Source organism: Vulpes vulpes, chromosome 4 (genome assembly GCF_048418805.1).
Source record: "Vulpes vulpes isolate BD-2025 chromosome 4, VulVul3, whole genome shotgun sequence".
NCBI lineage: Eukaryota > Metazoa > Chordata > Mammalia > Carnivora > Canidae > Vulpes > Vulpes vulpes.
This window is the reverse complement of record NC_132783.1, coordinates 62,478,535-62,505,693: the sequence shown is the minus strand read 5'-3', so window position 1 is coordinate 62,505,693 and position 27,159 is coordinate 62,478,535. Positions and strand designations below refer to the sequence as shown.

Genomic DNA, 27,159 nt, shown 5'->3' with positions numbered 1-27,159 from the left:
GGGGCGGACGCTGCGGGGCTGCCTTGTCGGGCAGGGCCGGGGAGATGCGAGCCCAGAGCACCGTGTGGCGGGGAACTTCACTCGGGGTGGCCACTCGGAGCACGGGCGATTCTTGCCGCCGTCGGCGCTGCGGCCCGGGCGCCGCGGCCCTCTCCGGGGGGAGCTTCGGCCCAGGTGCGAGCGGGAGGCCGAGGCCCGGGCCGGGAGGAGCCGCCGGGGAGCCGCCGGGGAGCCGCGGGCCGGCGCGGGCGGAGGCGGCCGGGTCCTCGCGCCCGTGCCCGGCGCGGCCAGTAGGCGGCGCTGGGCCTCGGCTCCGGCGCGCCCGAGCGCGGGGCTGCGGGCGACCTGCCGCAGAGGGGAGCCGGCGAGCTCCTCCCGCCGCCCCCACGCCCCACGCCCCGCCCCCGCCCCCGCCGCGGCAGCAGCGCGGGCCCCCGGGCTCGGCGCACTCGCTCGCGGGAGCCGGGCCGAGCGGTCGGCCGCGGCAGGCAGGGGCCGGGAGCCGGGGCCGGGAGCCGGGCCGGGAGCCGGGGCAGGGCCGGGGCCGGCGCGGCTGGGCTGCGGGGCCGCCCTCCTCCCGCACGGCGCGGCGCGGCGCAGGGACGCTCCTGCCGCGGCCGCCCCGCCCGCGCCTCCTCCCCCGCTCGGCAGGCGGGGACCGCCCGGCGCTCGCCCCCGGCAGCCGCGGCCCCCTCCGCCCCCGGCTCGGGGCAGCGCAGCGGCGGCGGCGGCGGCGGCGGGAGGCGGCGGGAGGCAGCGCGAGGGGCCGCCACCGGGCTCGGCGGGGCTCGGGAGCCAGCCCCGGCGAGGAGGCGCGGAGCCATGGCCGACGGGGGCGAGGGCGAGGACGAGATCCAGTTCCTGCGAACTGTAAGCGGCGCGCGCCCCGCACCCCGCACCCCGCACCCCTCGCCCCGCGCCCCGCGCCCCGCGCCCCGCGCCCCGCCGGCCCGCGGACGGGGCCGGGGCCGGGGCCGGGGGCGCCTGGAGGGGAGGGAGCGGGTCGGGGCGCGCGTGGGGGAGCCGGTCCCGGGGCGCACCCGCTCGGTCTTGGCGGGCGGCGCGGGCCGGCGGGTCCCGGGGGTGCGGGACGCGGCCCCGGCTCCCGGCTGGGCGGCTGCGGAGGGCGGGGGCGGGCCCAGCGGCGCCGGGGCCGTGGAGCTGCGACCGCGGGGAGCGCGTGTGTGTGCGCGCGTGTGCGGCTGCGGCTGCGGCTGCGCGTGCGCGCGTGTGTGCGGGTGCGGGTGCGTGTGCGGGAGCGTGTGCGGGAGCGTGTGCGGGAGCGGGGGCGGGTGCGGGGGCGTGTGCGGGGGCCGGTGCGGGTGCGTGTGCGGGGCGGGGCGGGGCGCCGTGGACGTGCCCTCGCGCTCGCTTGCTGCTGCCTGGTGCGCGCGTGTCCGGGCCGGCGGGGCGGCCGCGGGGAGACGCCGGCTCCACACTCGTGCAGGCTCTCCCCGAAGTACCTCTCGGCGCCGCTCCTCGCTCTCGCTGGTTTGCTCGAACGCTGCAGACACTTCCCAGGCGAGGCGCTGCTCCCCCCGGAGCCGGGGCCCGGAGCCTCCCGGCAGAAGACGATCCGCAACTTCCTGTTAAGAAGAAGCCAGCGAGCCTCTGCGGCGGCCCGGCCGGCGGCGCTCCCTGCCCTGCGCCTCGCTCGCTCCGCAGGGTGTTTCCTCCCGGATTCCCCGCACCCCCGCCCGGGGACTGCAGCTTCTGCTGCCGCTTCCTCACTAAACACTGCAAAAGAGATCATTTCCCAATTGCCTCCGTGGTGGCGATTACGAATTTTGAAGTCTTACCAGATAGTAACTTTTAGGGGTGAAAATAGTGTAGATAATGGATTTGGGAGCTGAACAAGTGAAAATGGTGAATTTGTCCAAAAAGTGACCGTTTTCTTCTTTTTGCTCCTCTGATTTTTTCGAAGGTATTCATTTTCACTTAACATCTGGGGGGTGCGGTGGGCAGAAGAAAAAGCCTTTGGAAAGGACAAAATCCAGGGTCTGCCTCCGCTGGGGAATGATCTGAACTCTGGCTGCATGCTGTGCATCATTACATACGCCCTTCCGAGTACTGCCAGCCCCAGATCCAGCTCTGAAGAGCCTGTATGCTGAAACCTTGCTCATGGGGAATGTCATAACCCTACTAGTAATGAGAATTTTTTTTTAAGTGGAAAACTTCTATAAGGTTTAAAAAAAAAAATCAGAGGCACATGAAAATAGGTTTCTCCAAACCGTGGGATCTTTTGTTCAGGTGGACAAAATATTTAGTTGCTATATGATTTTTAAATTCAGTTTCCCTACCCCCAAACTCTATAGGGTTAAAATCAGCTAGAGAATTTTGGAAGGCTTCATGCACTCAAGGGCTTCCTGCAGGCTTAAATGTTCAGCCAAACCTGGCGGAGGTGGTGTTATCAGAATACTAAACAGAGACCAGGGTAATGTGCTTGCTGGTGGGGTTCTGCACATATAAAGTAATGTTAAGTCTGTGCTACTCAACAGCTGTCTGTCAGCCTGAACAACACCTTTGATAAGTGGGTCCTGTGTAGAGATCTGGCAGTCCTAGGCTGGGATTTTTCTTTTAGTGAAACATCCGTAGGTTGTGCTGATAATAAATGACCTTGAAGGAAGCGGCATAGTGGAGCAGGGGAATTTTTTTGAGTATAGCTGAACATCTCAAAGGAAAACATGTTTCTTCCTCTAAGTTTGGCAATTTTATCTGGAAACACTCAAATCCTTTACCAGCTCCTCTGCCTTCTGCCCTTGTTGCTTTCCATTCTGTTTTCTTAACCTGAGAATGTGAATGGCTCAGAATTGGTAAATGGGACTAGTAACAGAGAGAATGTAGTTCTTACAATAAATTAATCTCGTTTTTATTTTTTCTGGGGTGTTCTTGTTTTTGTTTTGTAGTGTGCAATCTTGCAGTCCCGTCATTGTGAATTACCTCTTTTCTTTTTTTGTTTTCAAAGCAAATTGTCCAGGGAGTGTTAACAATCTACATGTTAGATAAAATAGTTTTAAGTTATAAATGAAGCCGTTGTATTTTTAAAAAAAGAAAAACAGACATTAGGAGACCTTAATGTTGAAGCTGAGCGATCATTTCATATATCTGATTAGAGCACCTTAAGTATCATCTTGGAGTTTTGCACTGTAGCTCATTGACGCATCCTTGGCATCCTGGCTACAGAAAGCTTTTTTCCTTCTTTTTCTAGAAGAGGTTTGTGATCCCTGTTAAAGGAAGCAGAGGTGAAATCTTTAATGAACTATGTCCATGAGTTATGTCCACTGCTGTGAATTAATTCTTCATTTGTGAAGGGGAATTTTGTCACTGGTTAGTCCGTGCCAGACCCTCTCCCATCTCTTTTCCATTATGCAGTTGTGAGTTTGCTGCTATTCCTTCCTTTCAAGTGCTTATGTAGATGAGACAGCTTTGACTCAGGGGCTCCCCCACCAGCTGGAAGCATGCCCACTCTGATGTGTTTATCTTTGAGAGGAATTGAGAATGTGGACTTGTAAATTCTGGATGTGCTGGGACATAATCCGATCATAAAATGAGCCCTTAGCCCATAATGGATTTGTTCACTGTCATATCTCAGCATGCCCATGATTTGGAATGTGTGGTTGATTTTATTTTAAAATTTTCAAAAAAAATTTTTTTTCATTAACTTACTTGTGTGTCAGTGAACTGTAATTTGGTATTTAAAACCATGGATGTTCTTACTTATGATCTCTCTTTTTCAAGAAACCTTACAAAACTTTATAGGAATCCTTAAGAGAACCACGATGTAAAATGACGTTGGGCCCAGGTCGATTTTTCCAAGAAACTTTCTTTTATTTGTGTAGACAAGTTGAGTTACTCTTGGTGTACACTTTGTCATCTAGTTTTTGTACTTAGGCATAGATTGAGATTGAAAACTGGATTATCAGGGGCTGCAAAAATCATGCTGATGGGAATGCTTTAGCTTCCCTCCGGCCTTCCTTTGCAGACAAACTAGATTTTTTCACAGTGTGTGTACATCTTGCTGATAATGATACAAAGCATTTTAGAAAGCAGTCAGCAACTAATAGTAAGCATCATAAAGTATAAATGCCATGCACAACAGTGTAAAATAGATTGGGCCGGAATATTTAACCTCGTTTGTAAAGGTACAGGAAGGTTAATTGTACAAAGTCAGAGACTCAACCGTGTGGAAGTAAGATTAAAACTCAGGTCCTAGGCTTGTGTCCTTTCCAGGAGAGAAGGGCTGCTTCTCAGCAGTTCAAGAATGTTTTAGCTTTACAGCAAGCAGGATACCTAGTCACTTTTGTCAGCTGTAGGAGTACAAAGGAAAAGACTCTGAGTGAGCTGTGGGAATTTCCACCTTTTGCTCCCTTGATAATGAAGGCACGAGGAGGAGCTTTAGATAGATATGCACTGTGGTGTTTTTTTTTTTTTCAAGGAATTGATGGAAAGCACACCCATGCTTACATAATCAGACTTTTTTTTACTTAAAAATTGGTGTGTACACATTCGTGGGAAGGGCAGACTCAAACAATTAGGGCACTGATTTATTTGACATTCAGTCTTATTTATACTTGGGCTTTAGATAAGTGTTTCTATCAAGGCTGAGCTAGCTGAGAAAAGATTGCAACTTCTGGGGACTGTGCCTCCGTAGATAACCCTTGGAGAGAGGAAGAGGCACGTAGACACACATTTGCCTTCTGAAACTGACATTCTGGAAATTCGATAAATTCAGAAAAATGTTTGTTGAACACCTTCTGTATGCATGGTGTGATATTTGGAGTTAAGGAAGAATCCAAAAGAAGGAGAGTTGTGGTGTGCAATTATAGTCGCAAAGGAAAGGTTTAGGGGCTGGCATGGAACAATCAGGAGGACAAAACACATGTAAAAATTCTAGGACATTAGGATAGAAAGAGACCTTTAGAGAATGCCACCTCGTCTACCTCTGTCTCCCTCCCCGCCCATCATTTTGCAGGTAAGGAAACTCAAGCACAGAGAGCCAAGATGCTTTGGCCCAAGCGTCATACTCCAGATTCGTGGCTGTCTCGGTCACACTGCTAATACCATACATAGCTTGGTGGCCTAAACATCAAACATTTATTTGTCATTGTCCTGGAGGTCAGGGAGTCCAGCATCAGGGTGGTGGCAGATGCATTGTGTGACTTCTTCCTGGCTTGCAGATGGCCATCTTCTTGTATCCTCATATTGCTAAAAGACAAAAATCATCTCTCCTGTGTTTCTTCTTATAAGGGCGCTAATTCTGTTTCGTAAGGGTCCCGGCCTCTCGACCTACTGACCTCCTAAAGGCCTCACTTCCTAGTAGCACCCCACTGGGAGTTCGCATTTCAGTGTATGACTTTTAGGGGATGCAGACATTCCGTCCGTGGCATGGAGTAACACAGGAGGCATGAAGAATCTCTGAAGAACTGCCAGGAAGGTCACTTGCAACACCCCATTCTTCCTTATGGGGTAGATTCAAACCCACTGTCCCATTTTATCCTTATCTTCCCCTTCCCAGGGTTCACTGTCCAAATCTGCTCCTGTCTTCCCAGCCATTGACCAGGAAGCTTCTTTCCTTCTCGAAAGTTGCAGCTTCTTAGTGTCCTAGACCCCAGGGCTTGCCTCCGGGTCCAGGACTGGACACTCGCAGACGTGTTCCATCCTCTCTTTGCCTCCCTCAGTACTGGTCCCTGGGTTGATCTTGAAACACAGTCATTTCTCCTACCCCACAATTTCTGTGTTTGACCCCAGTGCCTCCTTCAGCTGCTCAGCTCTTCCCAGTGTGGTCTCCACCCCTGCTTGTGATCGCCAAGCCTGGCACATTTGGAGTCATTTTTATACTTTCCTGTTCATGCTTCTTGGAATTCTTTTTACTTCTTTTGCTCCAAGATTGCTTATCCCCAAAGATCCTCTCCCATTTCCCGTTCTGTGTCTTCTGCCTTCGTGAGCTCATCTGTGCTGCAAAGCTTGGGATCCTTGGAATGAGAGTTTGAGAAGATGTCATGATGACCTCATCCATCCTATAATTTTTCTGAGAGCCAGAGAAATTATAGGAACTTTCTCAAAGTCCTTCCTTCCTATAGGAGACACCCACCACAGATCTTATAGTCCTCAGCCCCTTATTTCTAGCTGTTGCGGCCTTTGTTTTGACTCCCTTCCTACCTGTGGATACACCATCCTGAGCTCACGGGTACTCAGTCCCCTGAGTGGCTCTTCATCCCGGTGACTCTGTGTTGGTCAGTGGCACTGCCATTTTAGGCTCTGGCCCAAACACACCAGTGTGGCCCTCATCTTTAGAAGACCTGGGTCTGGGGCCTTTCTCCACCAGTACCTAGCTTATGTACTTGAGAAAAATTTAAACATTTTTCTTACACCCTATAGATAATATTAGGCAATTCAGAAGGACTTTTGAAGATCATGGGATAGAATTTGTTTGGAAAACCAATTCCAGTGTCTGCCTCATGGTAGATACTCCATGCATTGCTTGAGCTCCTTTATTCTCCTCCTGTAGCTCATTTGGCATCTCCTCCTGTGCTGTTTTCCTTGGCCTCTAGCTCAGATTTCGATTTCTTTCATACCCCATTACTTGTTCTCACCTCCATCGTCCCTCGGCCCCAACCAGCCACTAGCAAAGTGCCTTGAAGCCTCCTGCCATTTGAATCCTCCTAAAACCCCATGTTCATGCCACCACTCCTTGGTTCCCTATTCCCGTCTTATCCATTGTAACCCCTCTGCTTGGCTCATGACCATCTGTAATCTGATTTTTGATACCTTACTTACGTTCCCCATCCTGCTGAAGCTTTTGGATTGCTCCAACCAGTTCTGATTTTACCTTTCTGAGACCATTTCTCAAGCGCCCCAGTTCCACACATTTTATCACTTATCCACGGCCCTGATTTGGGTCCCCTGATGCTCTGTGGGAGGGTTGCCACTGTGTTGGTGTGGGGGGAGGCATTCATTTCCCATGATGCGTAGCACAGCATTGGCCTACAAGGATAGGTTTGAGGGGAGTAGTATGGTGATGGAAGACCGGGATAAGAGAAAGGTTACCCCCCGCCCCCCACTCCCTCGATTAAATGTGAAAACCATGTGAATGTGTTCAAGTGCAGAAAGAAGGAATCTGTGATGAAGGAAGTAGGCAAAGGGTGTGGGCGAAAGAGTGTTAGTGAGATCCCTCCTAGAGGCAGGAGAGTAGGAGGTAGGTGGTTAGGCTTGAGAGGAGGAGAGAGGAGGTGTGGGGATGAGACAGGCAGCATGGCTGGCTTGGTTGGCTGTGTGAGGGCTGCAGGGGACCCTGGGCCAGCTGGGGAGGGCAGCTAGTGCCAGGCATGTGAAGAACATCTGAGAGAGGGGAAGTTATTAAGACAAGTGATCTAAGGAGAGAAAGAGTAAATGAAGGATTTAGGAAGTCTGAGTGATTGGGGCTGCCCAAGAGAGACACTGACTGAGTCCCTGTCGGGATTTGTATTTCAAGTGAGAAGCTTCTAGATAGTGAGGTAACATCCAGGGCATCGCAGCGGCATCCATTGGAACACTTATTTTCATCACTGTTAATCATGGGAAGAACACTGGAACATGAGGGGTTGTGTGACTTTGGGGTCGGAGTTGTCCTATAAAAACTCTGGGAAAGATTGAGCTGGAACTTAGCTCTGAGGGGCCCTCTGAGTTTGTTTCACATTTGCTAAGAGTTGTGAGGGTCAACCAAACTCAAACCATGTAGAAGGATGAGAATAAGGAAAAATCTTGCACTTGTGCTAGAAGTGTATATTTTTATTGGGGCTGGGGGGGGGTCTCTGAAAATTCTTATCCTGGTAGATCACAGGATTAGTCAGTAACTAAACTCCTGGAGAACTTCTTTGCTTGTGTTCTCTACTGTCTTAGCTTCAAAGGCCTTCCCTGGCTTCCTGTTACTTGGGTCAATGAACAAGTATTTTTGGGGTTTCCTGAAACATTCTAGTTGGCCACAAAGCCCAGACAGAAGGTGGATTTCCTGGTTCCTGTGGCCCAGTAAAAGTTCTCTAGTGAGGTTTTTGGCAGTGAAACAAATCAGGAGTTTTCATCACTGCCACTAACTTGGAGTGTTCAGAGGACCTGCCTCTAATTGCTTCCAAGCTCGCTCACCCAGCAGGGTTCTCCCCAGGTTAAGGGACTGAGAGAGCCAGAGCCACTGGCTGCTCCCAGTGAGACCTCCGCTAAGTGGCTGGGTGAGGGTGTCTGCTGTCACCAACCGTTAATGAGTATTCAGGGTTTACCTGAGGACCGCCTTCCATCTAGCTGGCACTAGTGACATGGATGCAGGGCAAGGTGACTAAAAGAGCAGAAAGTGCTGTCGGAAGTTGTGGGACAGTGGTGCCTTGCTGGGTCTGAGTGTCCGGGAGTGCTGTGAGTACACACGACACACACTCCTTAAAGGGCGTGGGAAATTCATGTGGGATTGCTGAGCGAGTGACACAGCCTCACACCCCCATCAGCACAGCTGGAGGACCAGCTCAGCGTGGCCGGTTTATTTTTTTCTACCACAGCAAACACTTTTTTTTTCCTTACAAAAGTTTATGATTCAGAAAACTTCTTGCACGCTTTTTCCACTTATGATGAAATTTTAAAATATTTTATTTCCCTCTGAATTTAGGATCTGTCTTTGAATGTCCGGGTGAACCCATGAATTTCATTTGCAATTTAACACATAACCAGTAACCAGAGATACAAAGTAAAAGATATGGTTTGGGAGGACAAAGAAAATAGTAAGAGACCAAAAAAAAAAAAAAAAAATTACAGGAAAAACCAAATCCTAGAGTGTCGAGTAAGTTGGAACATTGTTAAAATCAGTACTTGTCACATTGAGTTCACAGCCATTAAAAGTTGTGCTCATTTGTTTTCTACAGCGGGCTTCTGGTTAGCACACTACAAGCAATTGTGATCTAACTTCTTTGAGATTTCACTGGAGTTTATATTTCTTTCACATTTGAAGACATTTTAAGAAATTTTGGTCTCCCACATATGCAAAACCCACTCATTCTCCTGAGAGAAAGATAGCATTCCATATTTCTTTTTACCAAATTTTGACCCTAACGTGGAATTCTATAAAATTAGTTTATGGATGGCAATGATATGTTGGTCTCTCTTACTGCTTCTCGTATTTTGGGTGTCTTGTTTTTGTTTTTTGAAAGGGGTAAGTGACAGGGTCTGTGGTGAGCTGGCTGGGAGAGGTGCCATTTTGATGGCAGCAGGGCCAGAGATATAACAGCACCATCCCACCTTTTTTTTTTTTGAGGTTGTCTGGGGAGAATTCTTAGGGACAGCTGAAGAGTTCTAGAGGCTGACAGAAGTCATCTAAAGTGATGGTGGCAGCCCGGAAGGGGTAACCATCTCTCCGGTATGATCCGGAGGCCAGAGCTACTTTATATAGTCACCTAACTAACTATTGTTACTGGCTTTATTTCTGGCAGGTTTATTTTTATTTATATGCATTGTCCACAATGTCTGCTCTAAGTATTTTACCTGTATTTTCTCATGAAACCCTCACAAAAATCCCTCAGAGGTAGAGACGAAGAAGTTCCGTCACCTGCCCCCTGTTGGCAGGTCCAGGCCGTGGAGCTAGGGTTTCAGGTCCAGACAGGTGACTCTGGAACTTGCACATTTAAAGACTCTGTGGGGTCTCTTTCTGCTGTAGGTTAATGTATTTTAACGCAGGAGGGAAACTCGATGCCATGCTTTTCTCTGCGGGAATGTACTTTATAATATCGAGTGTGAGTTTCTTCAACTACCAGCGCCTCACAGGATATGCATCACATGGCAGGCACTCATTAAATGTTTGTGGAATTGAATTGAACTGATTCTGTGAGCCAATATTTTGATGATAAATACAAAATAGAACAATTGCATGCAAAGTTTACTAGGTTATCCTTATTCAGGATGCACACATTGGGAACTCAGTTTGTTGACATCATGATACCAGATACATGGGAGATACTTAGAAGGTAGAAGATGGTCCCGTAGAACCGAGGTGTCAAAACAGTGGAGCCTTGTACACATCAGCTTGGGAGCAGTAAGCTCATGGTCCTGGAGGACCATGGGGTCTGTGTAAATTCAGAAAGGACCAAAGGTGAAGAGGTAATGAACACAGCCATAATGGGGGGCTGAAAGACTCACCTTCCATGGGGTGGGGTAGGTGGCCATAAAAGCAGATTAGACTTTACATAAGATATAAAAATAACACAAAAGACTATGTCCAGACTGTACAACACTTAAGACAGGAAGCAAAACTTAAATAAAATGCCACATAGAAAATGTTCCCAAATCCCACCTGAAATCAAATCCTGAAGATTTTGATTCATTTTATTTTTGGAACAGTGGAAGTTTGGGGGTGATAGGGTAAGGGGTGAAAACACATATCAAAGTCTCTTTCTGAAAGGAAAGACAGTATTTTAAAGAATTGTACTTCAGGGATGCATATAGTTAAGAGCCTATAGGGCAGAATGTAATTTTTTTCTTTCAGAGAAGAGCAGTGTATTGAAGGATGACTGAAGGACTTGAAAAATTTAGCAGACACACACACACACACATGCATGCACGCACGTATGCACTTACTGGATTTAATCCTCGATGCCATTTTGATTTCTTCCTTATTCTCTTAGAATATCCCTTCCATCCCCTCTGGTCCTGGATTACATCTGACATGATTTGTCATCAGGGACAATGCCCCTGGTTGGGAGTCTTGATCAGCTTACAAGGTCTGGCTTGTAGGTTCAGTGAAACATCAGGAGAACATTCCTTCCTGAGTTACAGACAAATGAAAAGCTGAGATGAATACTTTGTGACTGATGGCTGTCAAGGCAGCTGAAAGCATCCAGTTCTGCTGCTCTCCTCTTTGTGACAGTCACAGGAGCCATCGTCTCCCGGAGAAGGGGTGTCATTGAATATACAGGTCCTGCTGCTGCTGCTGCTGCAGAGAACAGTGTCCCTCAGAAAAGCCTGCAGATCGGCCCAACTTAAGTCCAATTTGTGCAAAAGAGGATACAGAAATTAGTAAAGGAGGAGGGAGAATTGTGCTTTTAACCCTGCTGGCTCCAGTATCCTGTCTTGTGTTCTCTCTCCCCCTCTGGGACCGCTTTAGTATGTGTGTTTGTATATTTTATTCATTTGAGATATGATTGACATACAACATTACTTTAACTTCCGGCGTACAACATAATGATTTGGTATTTGTATATATTGTGAAATGATTACTGTAGCAGGTCTCGTTAACATCCATTACCATGAGAGTTACAAACTATTTTTTTCTCAAAATTGATAAATTTTAAGATCTACTCTTTTAGCAATTTCAAATGGACAATACAGTATTATTAGCTATAGTCACCCTTCTGTACATTAAAACCCAGGACTGACTTATTTTATACCTGGAAGTTTGTACCTTGTGATGCCTTTACCCACTTCACCCAGCCTTCCATCCCCCACCCCTGGCATCCAGCCATCTGTTTTCTGTATTTGTGAGTTTGGTTTTTTTGGTTTTGCTTTTATTTTTAGATTCCACGTTTAAGTGAAACTGTACAGTATCAATTTTTGCCTGACTAGCTTCTCTTGGTGTAATGCCCTCGAGGTCCATCCATGTTGTCACAACTGACAAGATTTCGTTCTTTTTATGGCTAAATAATATTCCATTGTATATAAATATAAACCACATTTTTTTATCCATTCATCCACCTATGGATACTTGCATTGCTTCCATATCTTGGCTGTTGTAAGTAATGCTTCAGTGAACGTGGGGGTGCAGACATCTTTTTGAATTAGTGTTTTCATTTTATTCAATTAAATACCAAGAAATGGTATTGCTGGATCTCATGGTTCTATTTTTAATTTCTCAAGGAACCTCCCTATTGTTTTCCAGAGTGGCTGCACCAATTTCCAATCCTATCAATAGTGCACAGGGTTCCCTTTTTCCTGAACACTTGTTATTTTTTTTTTTAATTTTTATTTATTTATTTATGATAGTCACACACAGAGAGAGAGAGAGGCAGAGACACAGGCAGAGGGAGAAGCAGGCTCCATGCACCGGGAGCCTGACGTGGGATTCGATCCCGGGTCTCCAGGATCGCGCCCTGGGCCAAAGGCAGGCGCCAAACCGCTGTGCCACCCAGGGGTCCTTTTTTTTTTTTTTTTTTTGATAAGAGTCATTCTAACAGATGTGAGGTGATAGCTCATTGTGATTTTGACCTGTGTTTTCTTTTAGTTCATTTTGAAGTGTTTGTTGACTACCTACTGCGTGCCAAGCACTGTGCTCGGTGCTAGGACACAAACCTATCTGAGTCTGTTCTGCTTGATGGAGTTTATTCTGTCTTTGTTGGGTGGGATGGGGAATAAGGAAAAAACAAATGTCCTCCTACGGATTGGACATGAGAGGCAGATAATTGCTATGGAAGAGGATTTTGAGGCGGGGAGGGATCTGTGTCTGCTAATTACAGTTGTCCAAGGCTTCTTGGAGGAGGCAGCATTTATAGTCACAGAATTTTCAGACTCAAAGGGAATGTCAGGTCTGACTCCAGGATTTTATAGTGAAGGAAAATGAAAGTTCCTTAAGTGTTCTGGCTGCCATTTATTTAGCTCAGACAGGATAGCCACCATTCATTTGATTCTTGTAGCAATTCATTTAGTTATTAGGGCAGTTGATTGCTTTTGCACAGATTGGGAAGCAGTGGCGGAGCAGTGACATGACTTGCTCAAAGGCAGAGAGTGAGTATGTGATGTGGTGGTGAGCCCAAGGTCCTCCTGGTGCCAAAGCCCTATTTTGTCCTTCCTTGTCTCCCACCCTCTTTCTCTCCTTCCTTCCTTCTTTCAGTCATTCAGGAAAGGTTGTGGACGACTGTGAATGTGGCCAATAAAAAAAAGAACTGTGCGTATCGCGCCCACCTCGCTCAGCCATTTGGGTTATCTCTGCTTTTCTTTTGTCTTTGAGCTATTTTACAATTCTGTAAGTCATGGGAAACACATAGCAGTGATTCCTGAGTGTGTGGTTCTTGATTACAGAAAATGCACACTGTGTCTGGTGGAATGCGCTGTGGATACTCAGGGGTTTTGTACTCAGCTGATTTGTTTCAGTTTTCCTGGTGGACTTTCATATATGCACATTCTTTGGATTTTCCTTTGCTTTTTTTTTTTTTTTTTTTTTTTGAGACTGAGAACATGCCTGAGCACACAAACAAGTGGGTGGAGGCAGAGGGAGAGGGAAAGAATCCCAGGCAGGCTCCCCATTTACCACGGAGCCCAATGTGGGGCTTGATCTCATGACCCTGAGCCAAAATCAAGAGTTGGATGCTGAACCAACTGAGCCACCCAGGCACCCCTTGGATTCTCTTTTGAACCTGCTGTAACATCATACCTAAGTTTTTTCTTTACTTAGGAATTCAATAAAATCTCAGACACATGTTCATTTTATATTGGTTTAAGTGAGTGTTTTTAACTTTTTAAAAGAAATCTTCAATATCACTAGTGTGCCTAGATGGGTATGTTTTGATGAGTGTGGTGAGGAGGGTGGGCAGACAGGATCCCAGGTGAGAGGGAGTGTGCATGGAGGCCGGGTGTTAGGGTTCCCTGTTTCTCCATCCCTGATGCATTTCTTTTCACTCACTCTGCCCTGCGCTCTGTCCAAGTGGCTCCTGTTCTCCTTGGGCCCTGGGGATGGTTTATTGTCCTGGCTGCTCCAGATGCAGGACTGGTAACAGCTCCTCACAGTTGGACCCTGTCCCCCTTCCTTCCCACTTCTTTCTCCCTTCATTAAACACTTTGCAGTGAAAAATTCTTTGCAAGTATCTCTTTCTGTGACAGGACCCCAGCTGAGACAGCCAGGAGATACACGGGGCCATGGCTGGGAGAGTGGGAGCTGTGGTGGTCCTGAGAAGGTAGGTGGGGAGCCTTGAGACCACCAGGGGAAGGAATTTATACTGAATTCATAAGGTAAGAAGGGCCTTTGAAGTTATCCTTCTGTTTTCTTTTTTTTCCCCTGTCTGGGGAGGGAACTGGGTCAGAGATGTCTGTTAGGAAGATTAATGTGGCAGCAATTTATAAGATGAATGGGTCTGTAGAGAGAGCAGAGAGACTGCAGGCCAGAAACCCATTAAGGGACAGTCGCCATGGAGTTGGTGCAAGATAATTCGGCCTAAATTTGTGAGGTGGTTGTGGGAATGAAGAGGAGGGGAGAAGTTTGGGAGATGCTGTGGAGGAAGGATGGGTCATTGATAAGGAGAAGAATAAGACAAAAATGAGTTTAGGAGACACACAGAAACATGGTCCAAGTGAAGATCTCAGGGGAGGGTGGTGGGATTAGTTTTGGACATACTGAATTTGAGATATGTTATCGACTTGCTTGTGTCTTCCTCAAAATAATACATTGGAGATCTAACCCTCAGGACCTCTTCCAAATCTGATCTTATATGGAGTTGAGTTCTTTAAGGAGGTAATCAAGTTAGAATAAGGTCATTAGGGTTAGGGTCAGCCCTCATCTGAGATGCTTGGTGTCTTTATAAAAGGGACATTTAGACTCAGACACATATAGAGGGAAGATGATGTGAAGACACACAGGGAGAACATCATATGAAGGTAGGATTGGGGCCATGGCCCTATGAACCACGGAATGCCTATGCCCACCAGAATCAGGAGAGAGACCTCATGGCCCTCAGAGACCTCATGGCCCCCCAGCCCTGCTGACCCTTTGATCTCAGACATCTGGCCTCTGGAGCTGGGAGATGTGAGATTTCTGAACCCTACCCAGTTGTGGTTCTTTGTTATAGCAGCCCTAGGAAGCTAATACAGGTGCAATATTGGATAGGTGCATTTAGTGTTTTGGGGAGGATGGGCCTAAGGAGGTAGATTTTTGACACCATTGGTATGATAGCGAAGCCATGAGAATGATGACGTGGGATCAGGAGCATGGAGTGGAGAGGAAGGTGACCAAAAGTACCTTTGACATGGGCTTTGAGAGGAAGGGGAAGACAGATGCCAGACTGCAGGAGGGAGGTGAGGGTGGCAGGAGGCCGAGGTAGATGACACAGAGGTCGACAACGGAGATGACCTTTCATTCCAGATATTGATGAGGAGGAGGAGGAGAAGGAGGAGGAGGAGGAAAGAGAGGAGGTAGTAGTAGCCTGAAGGGGAAGCAGGCTTGACAGAGTTATTGATTACTTCTTTCCTGTGAGAGAGACCATAGTCTAAGTTCTGGAGGAGGAGGGATAATTGATGGAGCAGGGGTGTAGATACTGGACAGGGGGAGACAGAGACAGCCCTCCACATGCTCCTGTACCTGGGCATACGAAGGCACTGCCACGTCCCCTTTTTTGCAGATACGTGATTGTTGCTCTACCTAGCTCAAGAGCACAGCACACTCCTTATTTTCTGTTGGTTTTAGGTTAGCTTTGCATAATTTCATTTTCTGCTGAGGATCTTTTGGGAAGCAATTAAAGTTCTGCACTGGGCGTGTTTTGTTTGTATGTTGCATGGTGTTGGTGATTGAATAATCCACCCAGGCTCGAGGCAAGCATGGTCTCATCAGGTTGTAAGTTGATACTGGTAGTGTTTTTAAAAACCTTTTTTTCCCTTTTAGCTACTGACTCAAAAATATTAGAGGATTTGTATAGGTATCTGCAAATCTTTTTTAGCAAATGGACAGCCTAGGAATATATTAGAATGGTTTTTTTGACAGTTCAGATCAGGGGAACATGTCGAAATATCTTAGGAAACAGTGATTTTGCTGATAACAATTGCCCTTGCCTCTCCTACTATGATAAATAGCTTGGCTGGCTAAATAAATTTCAGTAATTTTTCAGAAAATTAAGTAATTTACATTTTATGAGATATTTTAATTTCCATAAAAATTACATTTTTATGTAATTGCCACTATACCACAGATATAATTTATAGCTTGCAAAGCTGTTTTTTAAAGAAATCTAAGCAGTAAATGCATATAGCATTTAAGTGTGCATATCCCAATTTGTCTTATACTTAATACTAGTGATATAAAAGTAAAAGCTTTTAGCAAATATCTGTATTTAACAACAAAAACTGTATCTTAATCTCTTTATTGCCCTGAATCACTGCCTACAACACTTTCTTCAAAGGAAACTGCTTTGAGGTCATAATTATTATAGGATCTGTCCAAACCTAGCCAAACCACTTGCCCACCATGCATCAATATAACATTAAGCTATAAGTATGTTACCTTTTGCCCTAGATACCATACATCTTACCTTGTCTAATGTATATAGGTATGTGATGTATGTGTCACATATATGTATATATGTAAATGTGTATGCCAAATATCAAACAAATTTATATACTTTGTAATATTTTATTTATTTATTTATTTATTTATCTGAGAGAGAGAGAGAGAGAGAGAGCGCAGGGTGAGGACAGAGAGGGGGGGAAAAATCTCAAGCATACTGTGTACTGAGCATGGAGCCTGATTCAGGGCTTGATCTCATGACCCTGAGATCATGACCTGAACTGAAATCAGGAGTCAGATGCTTAATCCACTGAGCCACCCAGGTACCCCTTCCCTATAACTTTTTAAGAATTTTCTTTAATCAGCGTACTAGGAGAAGTATTCAGACACGTTGTCCTTTGGGTCTCTCAGGAATGTACCTGGGACTGCCAGCATTAGCTACACAAGTAGTGGTCCTTACAGTTCAAAGGTCAATGACCCTGCCATTCCAGAATTAAATTTTAGAATGAGCCCCAGACTCAGACTTACAAATCACACATACCCAGGTCTCACTCCTTTCTTAGAAAATGAAATCATTTTTGTGCAACTGTTAAAGAGGGTTTGGCCATGCCATGGAGGGAAAAGAGGGACTGGACCAAATGATCTATCTAGAGGCTTCTTCCTGCCTATCCCTGGGACATGTACCATCCTTTCACCTGGTTACATTGCTCATGGATGCTGATCCAGAGAAGGGGGATGAGGAGGTTGGTATCACTCAAGCACAATATATTCCAGTTTTGGTCCTGCCAAGGCCACTTTCTACAGAACAAAAGTTTGAGTCTTTCACAGGAATGACCAAGCAAGAAACATGGCATAAGTTGTATCAAACAATAATATTGCTCTGAAAAGGCCTAAAGTGAGGACCTGAATGTCACCAGACAGTGGTACCAGTGATCCCATAAATCACACCAATGTCATGCAGTCACACATTAGGGATGGATCAGAGAGACCCTTTCTCCATGGCCTCTACAGATGGGCAGCCTGCGGCCCAGAGTTCCATAAGAGGACATGCATATAGATAACCTGGATGTCTCAGAATATACAAATGGGCTTTAAAATCTCAGCGTTAACAATGATGATGCTATTGCCCTCTGCTGTGAATAATGGAGCAAACTAAAATCTGACCCAGAGTCTGGTAAATAAATCATGGAGAAGGACTTGCAGATCTTTGCATAAGAGAGAGAAAATGAGTAATGGCACCCTCTTTTGCTTGTTCAGACCATCAGGAGTCAACATAATTTAATAGTACAACTTGCAAGATGAGGGCCAATGTTGTGGATAAATTGAGTTCTATTTTTAAGGTTAGATAAATTCAGCCTATTTTTTTATGGGCAGAGGAAAATTATTGCTGACATTTTTGATAAGATTCTTTGATCCCATAAACTGAACTACTGAGAGCATAACAGTTTTTTACATCAGTGAGGTAGAGAGAAGAAAAACTACTATAAATTATAGAAGACTGAGGCTTTGTTTATATTTGGGCACTAAATTAATACGTTTTGGGCATTCATTTTTATTAAATTACACGATTGACTTTGTGGTTGCTCCAGGTTGTTATGAGTGCTGTAAATATTGGATTCACCATTTTTTAGGCTGACATTCTCACTGAATGGTGATGTAATGAATATACTTAATGGGTGGGACTGTGATTATATATATATGTGTGTTAATCCATTCTGCAAGAGTGTATTCACTACATCCCATGTGTCAGGTGTTTGTGGGGAGCTTTGGGCTTGTCTTAGAGCTTCCTTCTTCCTTTGTTTTTTAAAAGTTTCCATAAAGTCACTAACAAGTCTCCTAAACAGGAAAGGGCTGAGGCTGGAATCCAGTGGTCAACCTAAGATTTCCTTCTGAGTCTGTGTCAAATCAGTTCAACATTATAATCAACAGTCCACATTTTCCATTTTGTTCAAGGAGAAATTAATGAGAATGATCAAATGCTGGCTGGAAGCCCTCATGTTTGTGTTCATAGAAATAGAAATTACATGCAAATTTATATAGTATTATTATAATATTCTTAGTATTTCTAAATACCTGTTATATGCAAAGCATTCTACTTGACTCCATGGACATAATGAAATATATAAGACATAGTTCTTGCTTATAAAGGACTATTCCTAAGATTAATTGATTTGCCTTTCATAAACTTTTTTCCTGTTGTATTATTCTTAAGTAAATTAAGAAAAAACTTTTAAGAATCCGAGTGTAATTAGAGTATATATGTAGTAAAGCACATATATCTAAGTCTTTTTTTTTTAAGTTGATTTAGTGCGTTAAAAGTTTTTTTTTTTTTTTTGTTTTTGTTTTTGTTTTTTTTTGTATAGGTGATACACAATGTTACATTAGTTTCAGGTCTACAACTTAGAGATTTGACAAGTTTACACATTATGGTATGTTTACCACAAGTACAACTACCATCTGTCCCATTACATTGCTGTTACAATGTCATTGACCATAAATCTTAAGTGTAGAGCTTGATGAATTTTTATAGCAGAAACACACCCATGTAACCTAACATTCAGATCGATGCGTGGATGTTGTGTGCCCTTAGAAGTTTCCATCATACCCTCTCCCATTGGTTACCTGCCTCTCTAGACGTAACCACCATTCTGACTTCCAGCAAAACAGATTAGTTCTGCCTACTTTTGCATTTTATGTAATGGAATATACAATCTATGCCCTTTTGTGTCCAGTTTCTTAATATTATGTCTGTGATATGTGTTCATCTTGTATCAAGTGGTGGATCATTATTGTCATTGTTCTATACCATAATTTGTTGAGTCATTTGGTTGATAGGCATTGGGTTTTCCAGTTTTTACTGTTATGATAGAGCTGATATTATGAATAATGCTGGCGTTCTCAAATATTAAATGTTGAATGATCACCTGAAATACAAGTATGTGTACAATTCTCTTGGGGGTGCAATTATGAGTGGAATTACTTATTGGGGATACTTAGGCTTAGCCTCTAAACACTCTTCTGAAGTGGTTGGACCAGCTGATGTTCCCTCCAATAGGACTTAGTGTTAGTTTCTAAAAAAATTAATCACTGTGGTATATTTCATTGTGATTTTAATATGCACTTCATGATAACTCATAATATTGGACACCTTTTTGTATCTTTAAAGGCCATTTGGATATTCTCTTGTGAAATACTTGTTCAAGTTTTGAACCGTTTTTAAATACAGTTATCTTTTCTCTCATTAATTTCTTGAGGGTTTTTATATATTCTACATATGAGCCTTTTGTCAGATATGCCTATTGCATATCTCTTCTCCAACATGGTTGCCGTCTCTTCTTTTACTGGCATTTTGTTGTGGTGTTGGTTGAGCAGCAGTTTTTCATTTCAATGAATTTCAAGTGATCAGGTTTTTCATTCAGGATTTTGCATTTTGTACCCCTTTTAAGAAATCTTTGCCTACCCAAAGGCCATGAAGATTTTCTCCCATGTTTTCTTCTAGGGCTTTTATTATGATGATGCCTATGATGCCTATAATCCTTTTCCATTATAGTCTGAGCTAGAGTTCAGTATTCCCTCTACATTCCCAATGATGCCCCCGGCGGATCCAGCACCAGTTATTACAAAGATCACTTTTCCCTCATTTTTTGCTCTAGTCCTGTGGCTGTTAAATTGGTCTAGTTTTGTCTGATTTGTTGTATGTTGGTGTTAGTCCTCTGACTCTGCTCTAATTCTTCAAAATTATCTTTGCTCGTCTTGGATCCTTTAATTTCAGTTTAAATTTTGGAGTTAGCTTATAAATTCCAACAAAATAAACTGCTGGGATTTTTAATGAGGTGGTATTGAACCTATAGACTAATTTGGGAAGAACTGGCATCTTCACAGTATTAAGTCTTTCAGTCTAGGAACGTGAGTTCTCCTTCTGTTTAAATTTAGCTACTCATAAATTTCTCTGAGGAATTACGCTTAGTTTACTATGGGGGGTTTTGCATATTTTTTTTTGGTTCAGATTTATTCCAAGGTATTTGATACTTCTTGATGTTAATGTAAATGGTATCATTTAAAAATTATTGTCTAGTGGGGCACCTGGGTGGCTCAGTTGGTTAAGTGTTCGACTCTTGATTCTGGCTTGGGTCATGTTCTCAGGGTCATGGGATTGAGCCTGTGTTGGGCTTCACACTCAGCAGCGGAATCTACTTGATTCTCTGTCTTCCATTTCCTCTGCCCCTTCCCCAATGTGTGTGCGCAAACTTTCTCATTCTAATAAAAAAAAATTAAAAAAAATATTTTCTAGAATATAAAAATATATTTGGCTTTACATACTGACCTTGTATCCAGCAGCCTTGCCAAGTTCACTTATGAATTCTAATAGATTATCTGTCGATTCTTTCAGATTTTCTGTGTACCCAGTTATGTCTTTGGTGCATGACTATTTTATTTTTTGCTTTTGTCCCGTTGCATTTGGTAAATGATGACTGGACGATGTGATAGCAGATCTTTGATCCTTTCCCTCAATTTCAGGGAAAACTTCGAGAATTTCATCAAATATGTTTGCTGTGGTTTGCTAAGAGGTTTTGTTTTGTTGTTGTTTTAAGCAGCTGAACTCTGCTTAATATAGGGAGTCCAACCCTGTGTACATGCAGTTTAAAACATGGATTTAAATCTATTATCTTATTTTTTTGCTCTATTCTCTGTACCTCATAATTTTTCATATTTTCCTTCTTTTAGATTGTGATTGATTGATTTGTAATAATTGGTATATTAAAATCATATTTAACTTTCAGCAGGTGAAACACAATCTTTGAAATGTAGAAATCCATGGTGAATATATATCAATTGAGGATCATCTGGAGTGGGACCAGTCTGAGAAGGTAGGGGCAGAGTGGAGAGGATGGTGGTGGGGCAGTGAGTATCCCCTTGTGTGATTGCAAAGTTCGGATGTACCCAGTGCCAGTGGGGACAGCAGCAGGTGTCCATCTGGAAAATTGCTATAATCAAGTATTTATTAGCACAAGCTTATAAATTATACGTTCTTTTATTGTTCTTTCAGTGTTTACAATAGAGATCACAACATATATCCTTATCCTTAAATTATTAGTGTCTACCTTAAATGGAAACTTTTCTATTTTTCTGGACAAAAATAGTGTTGTTGCAAGGATCCCATAACATTTTAACTTCATTTATCCACCTCTTTTTTGTGCTATTGTAGTCATGTATTTTAATTATATATATAATTAATATATATTAATATATTATTAATTATTAATATATTAATAAAATATATATATTTAAATTCCATAAGACATTATTATTGTTCTTTTAACTGTCAGAACTCATTTAAATTTATCTGCATGTTAGGCTAGCTCATATCTTCAGTTCTTTCTTGCATTACTATGCTTATATCTGGGATCATTCTTCTGCTAAAGAATTCCCTTAGGATTTTATTTTTTTAATCATAGGTCTACTTAAAATAAATTCTCACTTTTTTTGTTTGAAAACATCTGTGTTCCTATTGGTCTGAGTATAGAATTGGCAGTTGTTGGTGGATTTTTTAAAAATTTTTTTTGATTTTTAATTTTTAAATTTTTTAGCAGTTCTTATTTCTGCTGTTTCTATTTGAAAAGTCAACTGGAAGTCTTATTTTTATTTACTTTCATTTTTTATTTTTTAAAGATTTTATTTATTTCTTAGAGAAAGAATGTGCACAAACAAGTAGGGGGAGTGGCAAATAGAGGGAGAGGGAGAAGCAGACTCCCCACTGAGCAGAGAGCCTGATGTTGGGCTTGATCCCAGCATCCTGGGATCATGACCTGAGCCTAAGGCAGACGCTTAACTGACTAAGCCACCCAGGTGCCCTATTGTCTTTATTTTTAAAGGTGATATTTTCATTCTAGTTTCCTGTTCGGGATTTGTGAAGTATCTAGAATTTGTGGCTTGATATTTTTCATCCACCTTGACTAGTATTTCTTCAAATGTTGTTTCTGCCTCATTTTCTTTCTTCTCTCTTTTTTGGGACTCCAAATATATAAATATAAATATATATATATATGTATATATATATATTGCTCCTTTTGTGTTTTTACATTCTTTTCTCTGTTTTTACTTTTTTTCCCCCTCTTTGTACTTCAATTTGGATTGAAGTATTTGTACTTCTGACCTTTCTACCAGTTCCTAAGTCTGTTTTGCTTTGTCAAGCTGGTTGAACCCATGTTCTGAATTCTGAAATTTTTAGTTATTTTATTTTTTAATAATAAGATTTGCCATGATTTATTTCCCATATGCATACGTTCTTGTGCTAATCTTCCTCTTTTTATCTGTTTGCAAAGATATTTGGTCTCATTTTCTGGTATCCATGGTATTTTTTTTAGTTGAAAGCTAGACATTTATATAAGGAAAATTGTAGAGGTGTGGATGATGTTCCCTTTTCCCACATGTATTATTCCACAAAATATTCCATAGTCTACCATAGATAATATTAGTTGATAATCTGGCAGGTAGGTAGAGTATGGATACATCACATTAATCTAACTGAGGCTTATTTGTTTCCAGACTGCTTATACTGATAGGCATACCTCTTCCAGAGTCTTACCTAAATGGTTGAAAAACTCTGACATGCAGAAACTGGACTAGTGGCTGGGGTCTCACTTTCCAATAGGCAAAATTTGTGCCATGACCAAAATACTACTTTTATAGGTCGTGAACCTTGGCCATGGCTTAAGAGTTGAGAGTGCTATTGTTACACATGTACTGTTGAGACTTACTATGATTGATAAGACTGTTTGCTGTCTACTGTCCCAGGCCATTTGTGGCCATTTGTGTAAATAAATTCTCTGTTTCATTCTGCAGTTTTACATTTTCACATGTGGATGGATGTTATCTCTTTTTAGGAGTTAAAGAAAACAACAACTTCCCATTTGTTAGTATAGTGTCATTCACCCTATAATCCTATCATGGTTACATTTGTCCTGGCTTCTGCAAAATGGGTTCGAGTATGGGAATTTCTTTAAGAAAGTCCTACTCTGGGGGCACATGGGTGGCTCTGTGGTTGAACGTCTACCTTTGGCTCAGGGCGTGATCATGGGGTCCTGGGATCCAGTTGCACATCAGGCTTCCTGAAGGGAGCCTGCTTCTCCCTCTGCCTATGTCTCTGCCTCTCTCTTTGTGTTTCTCATGAATAAATAAATAAAATCTTGAAAAAAAAAAGGAGAAAGTCCTATTCTGTTATGATGGAAAGGAATATTTAAATGAATTCTTGTTCACCAAAATCCATTTTTTAGTTTGAACTTAAGTTTCACTGACTCTCTTTTCTGGCTTTTGATGTAGACTGTGAACTTTCTGGTCCATTTTTAGAATCTCCCTCTACTGTGGCCTTTAACTGGCATTGTCTTCCAACCTGCTCCTAGGTGAGCCAGTTCAGAAACGATACATGTAGTGGAGCCATTGTCCTGGGGAAAGATCTCTTGTATCTCTTACAGTTTGGCATGACTGTAGCAACTCCAAGTAACTGCCTTTTTCTGAAAAGAGCTTGTTAGACTAAGGAAAGTTTAATGATGGAGGGGGAAAACAGCCTCTTAAGGACATTATGATCTCGAGCTGCTATTTTTTAAATGGCATCAAGGTATTCTCTTTAGAGGTTGCTCTGGAAGAGTGTTGGTGAATGTCTTCTAGGCCCTAGAAACATTGATGTGATATGTTTGGAGCTTATCCCAGTTATGCATCTTACTTCCTAATGATCTGGCTGTCTTTTGTGATAAGAGAATGTTAGGAAAATATCGAGAAAACCACTCACAGGTTTAGCAATAAAATTTAAAGATTTTATTTACTTGAGAGAGAGAGAGAGAGCGTGCACAGGCAGGAGGAAGGGCAGAGGGAGAGGGAGAAGCGGACTTTGCTGAGCAGGGAGCAGGACGCAGGGCTAGATCCCAGGAGGCGCAAGGATCATGACCTGAGCCGAAGGCAGATGCTTCAATGACTAAGCCACCCAGGTGCCCCATAAAGGGAGTGATTTTAAAAGGGCAATTTTCTCATGTGTATTGATACACAAACTTCCTTTTTATGGGATTTAATAGTTTAAAAAATTATTTGTATCTAGTATAAGTAATACACATCAGAGTGGGTACAGCAAGTTGGACATTTATAGCTTGTGTGATGGGTACAGCGCGGACTTTTGTACTGGACTTAATTATTAATGTCTGTTATCTGGATGCCTAAAAGTAGTAGGGAAATCAGGAATGTTTATATAACATTTAACTTAAGAGAGAAATATTTCCCAAGGAAAATCTTTGATGATGCTTTTTTTCAGTCAGTGCTGTTGCTTTTCACATTTTTTTTTTTTAAACTTAAGTACTGAATTATCAGGAGTTAATTATTTCCTTTAATATTTTGACAAAATCCTTTTTTTTAGAGGTTATATTTTTCCAACTTATTTTCTTTAGCTCATTTTTATGAGGCCATTTCTCAAGGAATATGTTTTGCTTGATTATTTTTCACTTCAATACTAGTTGGCTCCCTAACCATTGCTTTTATTAGGAAGGTTTCTTTTTTTTATTTTTTATTTTATTTATTTATGATAGTCACACAGAGAGAGAGAGAGAGAGAGAGAGGCAGAGACACAGGCAGAGGGAGAAGCAGGCTCCATGCACCGGGAGCCGGATGTGGGATTCAATCCCGGGTCTCCAGGATCGTGCCCTGGGCCAAAGACAGGCGCCAAACCGCTGTGCCACCCAGGGATCCCGAAGGTTTTTTTTTTAAACTTCTACTTGAAATTGAAATCCACAGAGTATGATGTGGGTGTTAGCAAACATTTTCCTTCATTCTCCTCATCCCAGAGTTTTTTTTTTTTTTTTAAGGTTTTTATTTATTTATTCATGAGAGACACACACACAGAGAGGCAAAGATACAGGCAGAGGGAGAAGCAGGCTCCATGCAGGGAGCCTGATGTGGGACTCAATCCAGGGTCTCCAGGTTCACGCTCTGGGCTGAAGGTGGTGCCAAACCGCTGAGCCACTGGGGCTGCCTTCATCCTAGAGTTTTAATGGTTTTTCATGATTCATCATATTATCATAAACTCATCACCCACTATTAAGAATGACATGTTTGTCCAGGGAAGCCATAATGGGGTGATTTGACATGCTTACATGTGCGTTCAGCTTTTTACTTTTCCATTTTTTTATATTGCATGCTGACCTGAGGCAGAATTGGCTGCAGATTCTGTTCATCCACTCGGTTACCAGCAAGTCACTCCCAAGCATTAGAAGGAGTGGGATAGACAGGGCCCTGTTCTCAGGGATCCTGCAATGTAGGAGTGGTGGGAAAGCTGGCTACCTGACCTTGATAAGTGGGTATAATCTATGCTAAGAGAATTGTGCAGCTTTTGAGCTCAGGTGGAGTTTGGGAAGTTCTCCTTCCCAACAGTCAGGATGGGCTTTAGATATTTTAGATGAGCAGATCAGGTGAGGGAGAGACAGGTGAGGGAGTGCTACCAGCTGTGAGGTGTGACCAGCTGCCACCCAGTATCCAGGGCTTATCAGAGTATTTTCATCTATGCACCAGCCAGGGGGAGCACGTGCCAGTGGGAGTGGTTGGACGTTTGTTGGTGTCTGTTTTAAAGCTGCTTGCTGTAAGCCCAGAATATATTGGGAGACTTATACCTCTTGGGAGACTTAGACTTCATCTTAACAACTGGTTGGGTTTGAGGCTTCTCTTTCAGTATACATCAGGGCATTTTAATATAAAAATATTTTAAGATATTCAGCAGGTGGTTTAACCAGTGCTCCAGGAAGATGTTCATGTAGGTGTAGCATGTTCACTTTGTGACCTTTTACGACCTTCACCCCCTTGTACATCTGAGGCCTTGAGTAGATGCTTTACAGATAGGAAGATGGGGGAGTTAAGGGCTAAACCTAAATGTCATTTTAAGGAATTTGCATTTCATCTGGGAGTAGTTAATTCATTGACTATTTTTTTTTTAATTTTTTATTTTATTTTATTTATGATAGTCACAGAGAGAGAAAGAGAGAGGCAGAGACACAGGCAGAGGGAGAAGCAGGCTCCATGCACCGGGAGCCGGATGTGGGATTCGATCCCGGTTCTCCAGGATCGCACCCTGGGCCAAAGGCAGGCGCCAAACCGCTGCGCCACCCAGGGATCCCAATTCATTGACTATTTAACAAACATTTACTGATGGTCTCATCGTGGTAGGTTTTGGCAATACAAATATAGCTTCTTACTTTGGGTGGGCCCCTACCTTGAGCAAGTGAGTCAGAGTGTGGATTAATCCAGCTATAACATGGAACATGGGTGGTAAGACTGGGCCAGAGTCAGAGGGAGAGAAATTGCAGTCAGAGAACTACATAGCAATTTAGTGGCATGGGCTTTATTCAAAATAATCATTACAGTGTTTGGTGTCCAAGATGGCAGCCACTTGCCACATGTGGCTATTGAACACTTGAAATGTGGCTATTGAACACTGAGATGTACTGAAAGTGTTAAAAACACAGCAATTTTCAAGACTTAGTGTGGAAAAAAGAAACAAAAAAATGTAAATCTCATTAATACTTATCCAATAGTGATTGCATTTTGAAATAATACTTTGGACATATTAGATTATATAAAGTATATGGTTAAAATTAGCTTCACCTTGGGATGCCTGGGTGGCTCAGCATTTGAGTGTCTGCCTTCAGCTCAGGGCATAATCTTGGAGTCCTGGGATCGAGTCCCACATCGGGCTCCCTACATGGAGCCTGCTTCTCCCTCTGCCTGTGTCTCTGCCTCTCTCTCTCTCTTTCTCTCTCTCATGAATAAATAAATAAATCTTTTCTTTCCATGAATAAATAAATAAAATCTTAAAAAAATTAGCTTCACCTTTTCCTTTTTATTTAACATGGGTGTGGAAAAACTTAAAATTATACATGTGGCTTGTGTGATCTATCTATCCATCTATTATATATATATATATC

General features: G+C 43.4%; 1 protein-coding gene across 1 annotated transcript in view; it reads left to right on the top strand.

Moving 5' to 3' along the window:
* Window positions 1-723: 723 nt before the first annotated feature.
* RYR2 (ryanodine receptor 2) overlaps window positions 724-27,159 on the top strand; it is a 721,805-nt gene continuing 695,369 nt past the window's right edge. The window contains exon 1 of the mRNA XM_072755910.1: window positions 724-870. Coding sequence (XP_072612011.1) covers window positions 823-870 — 48 coding nt within the window. The 5' untranslated portion in view covers window positions 724-822. The remainder of the gene's footprint in view (window positions 871-27,159) is intronic.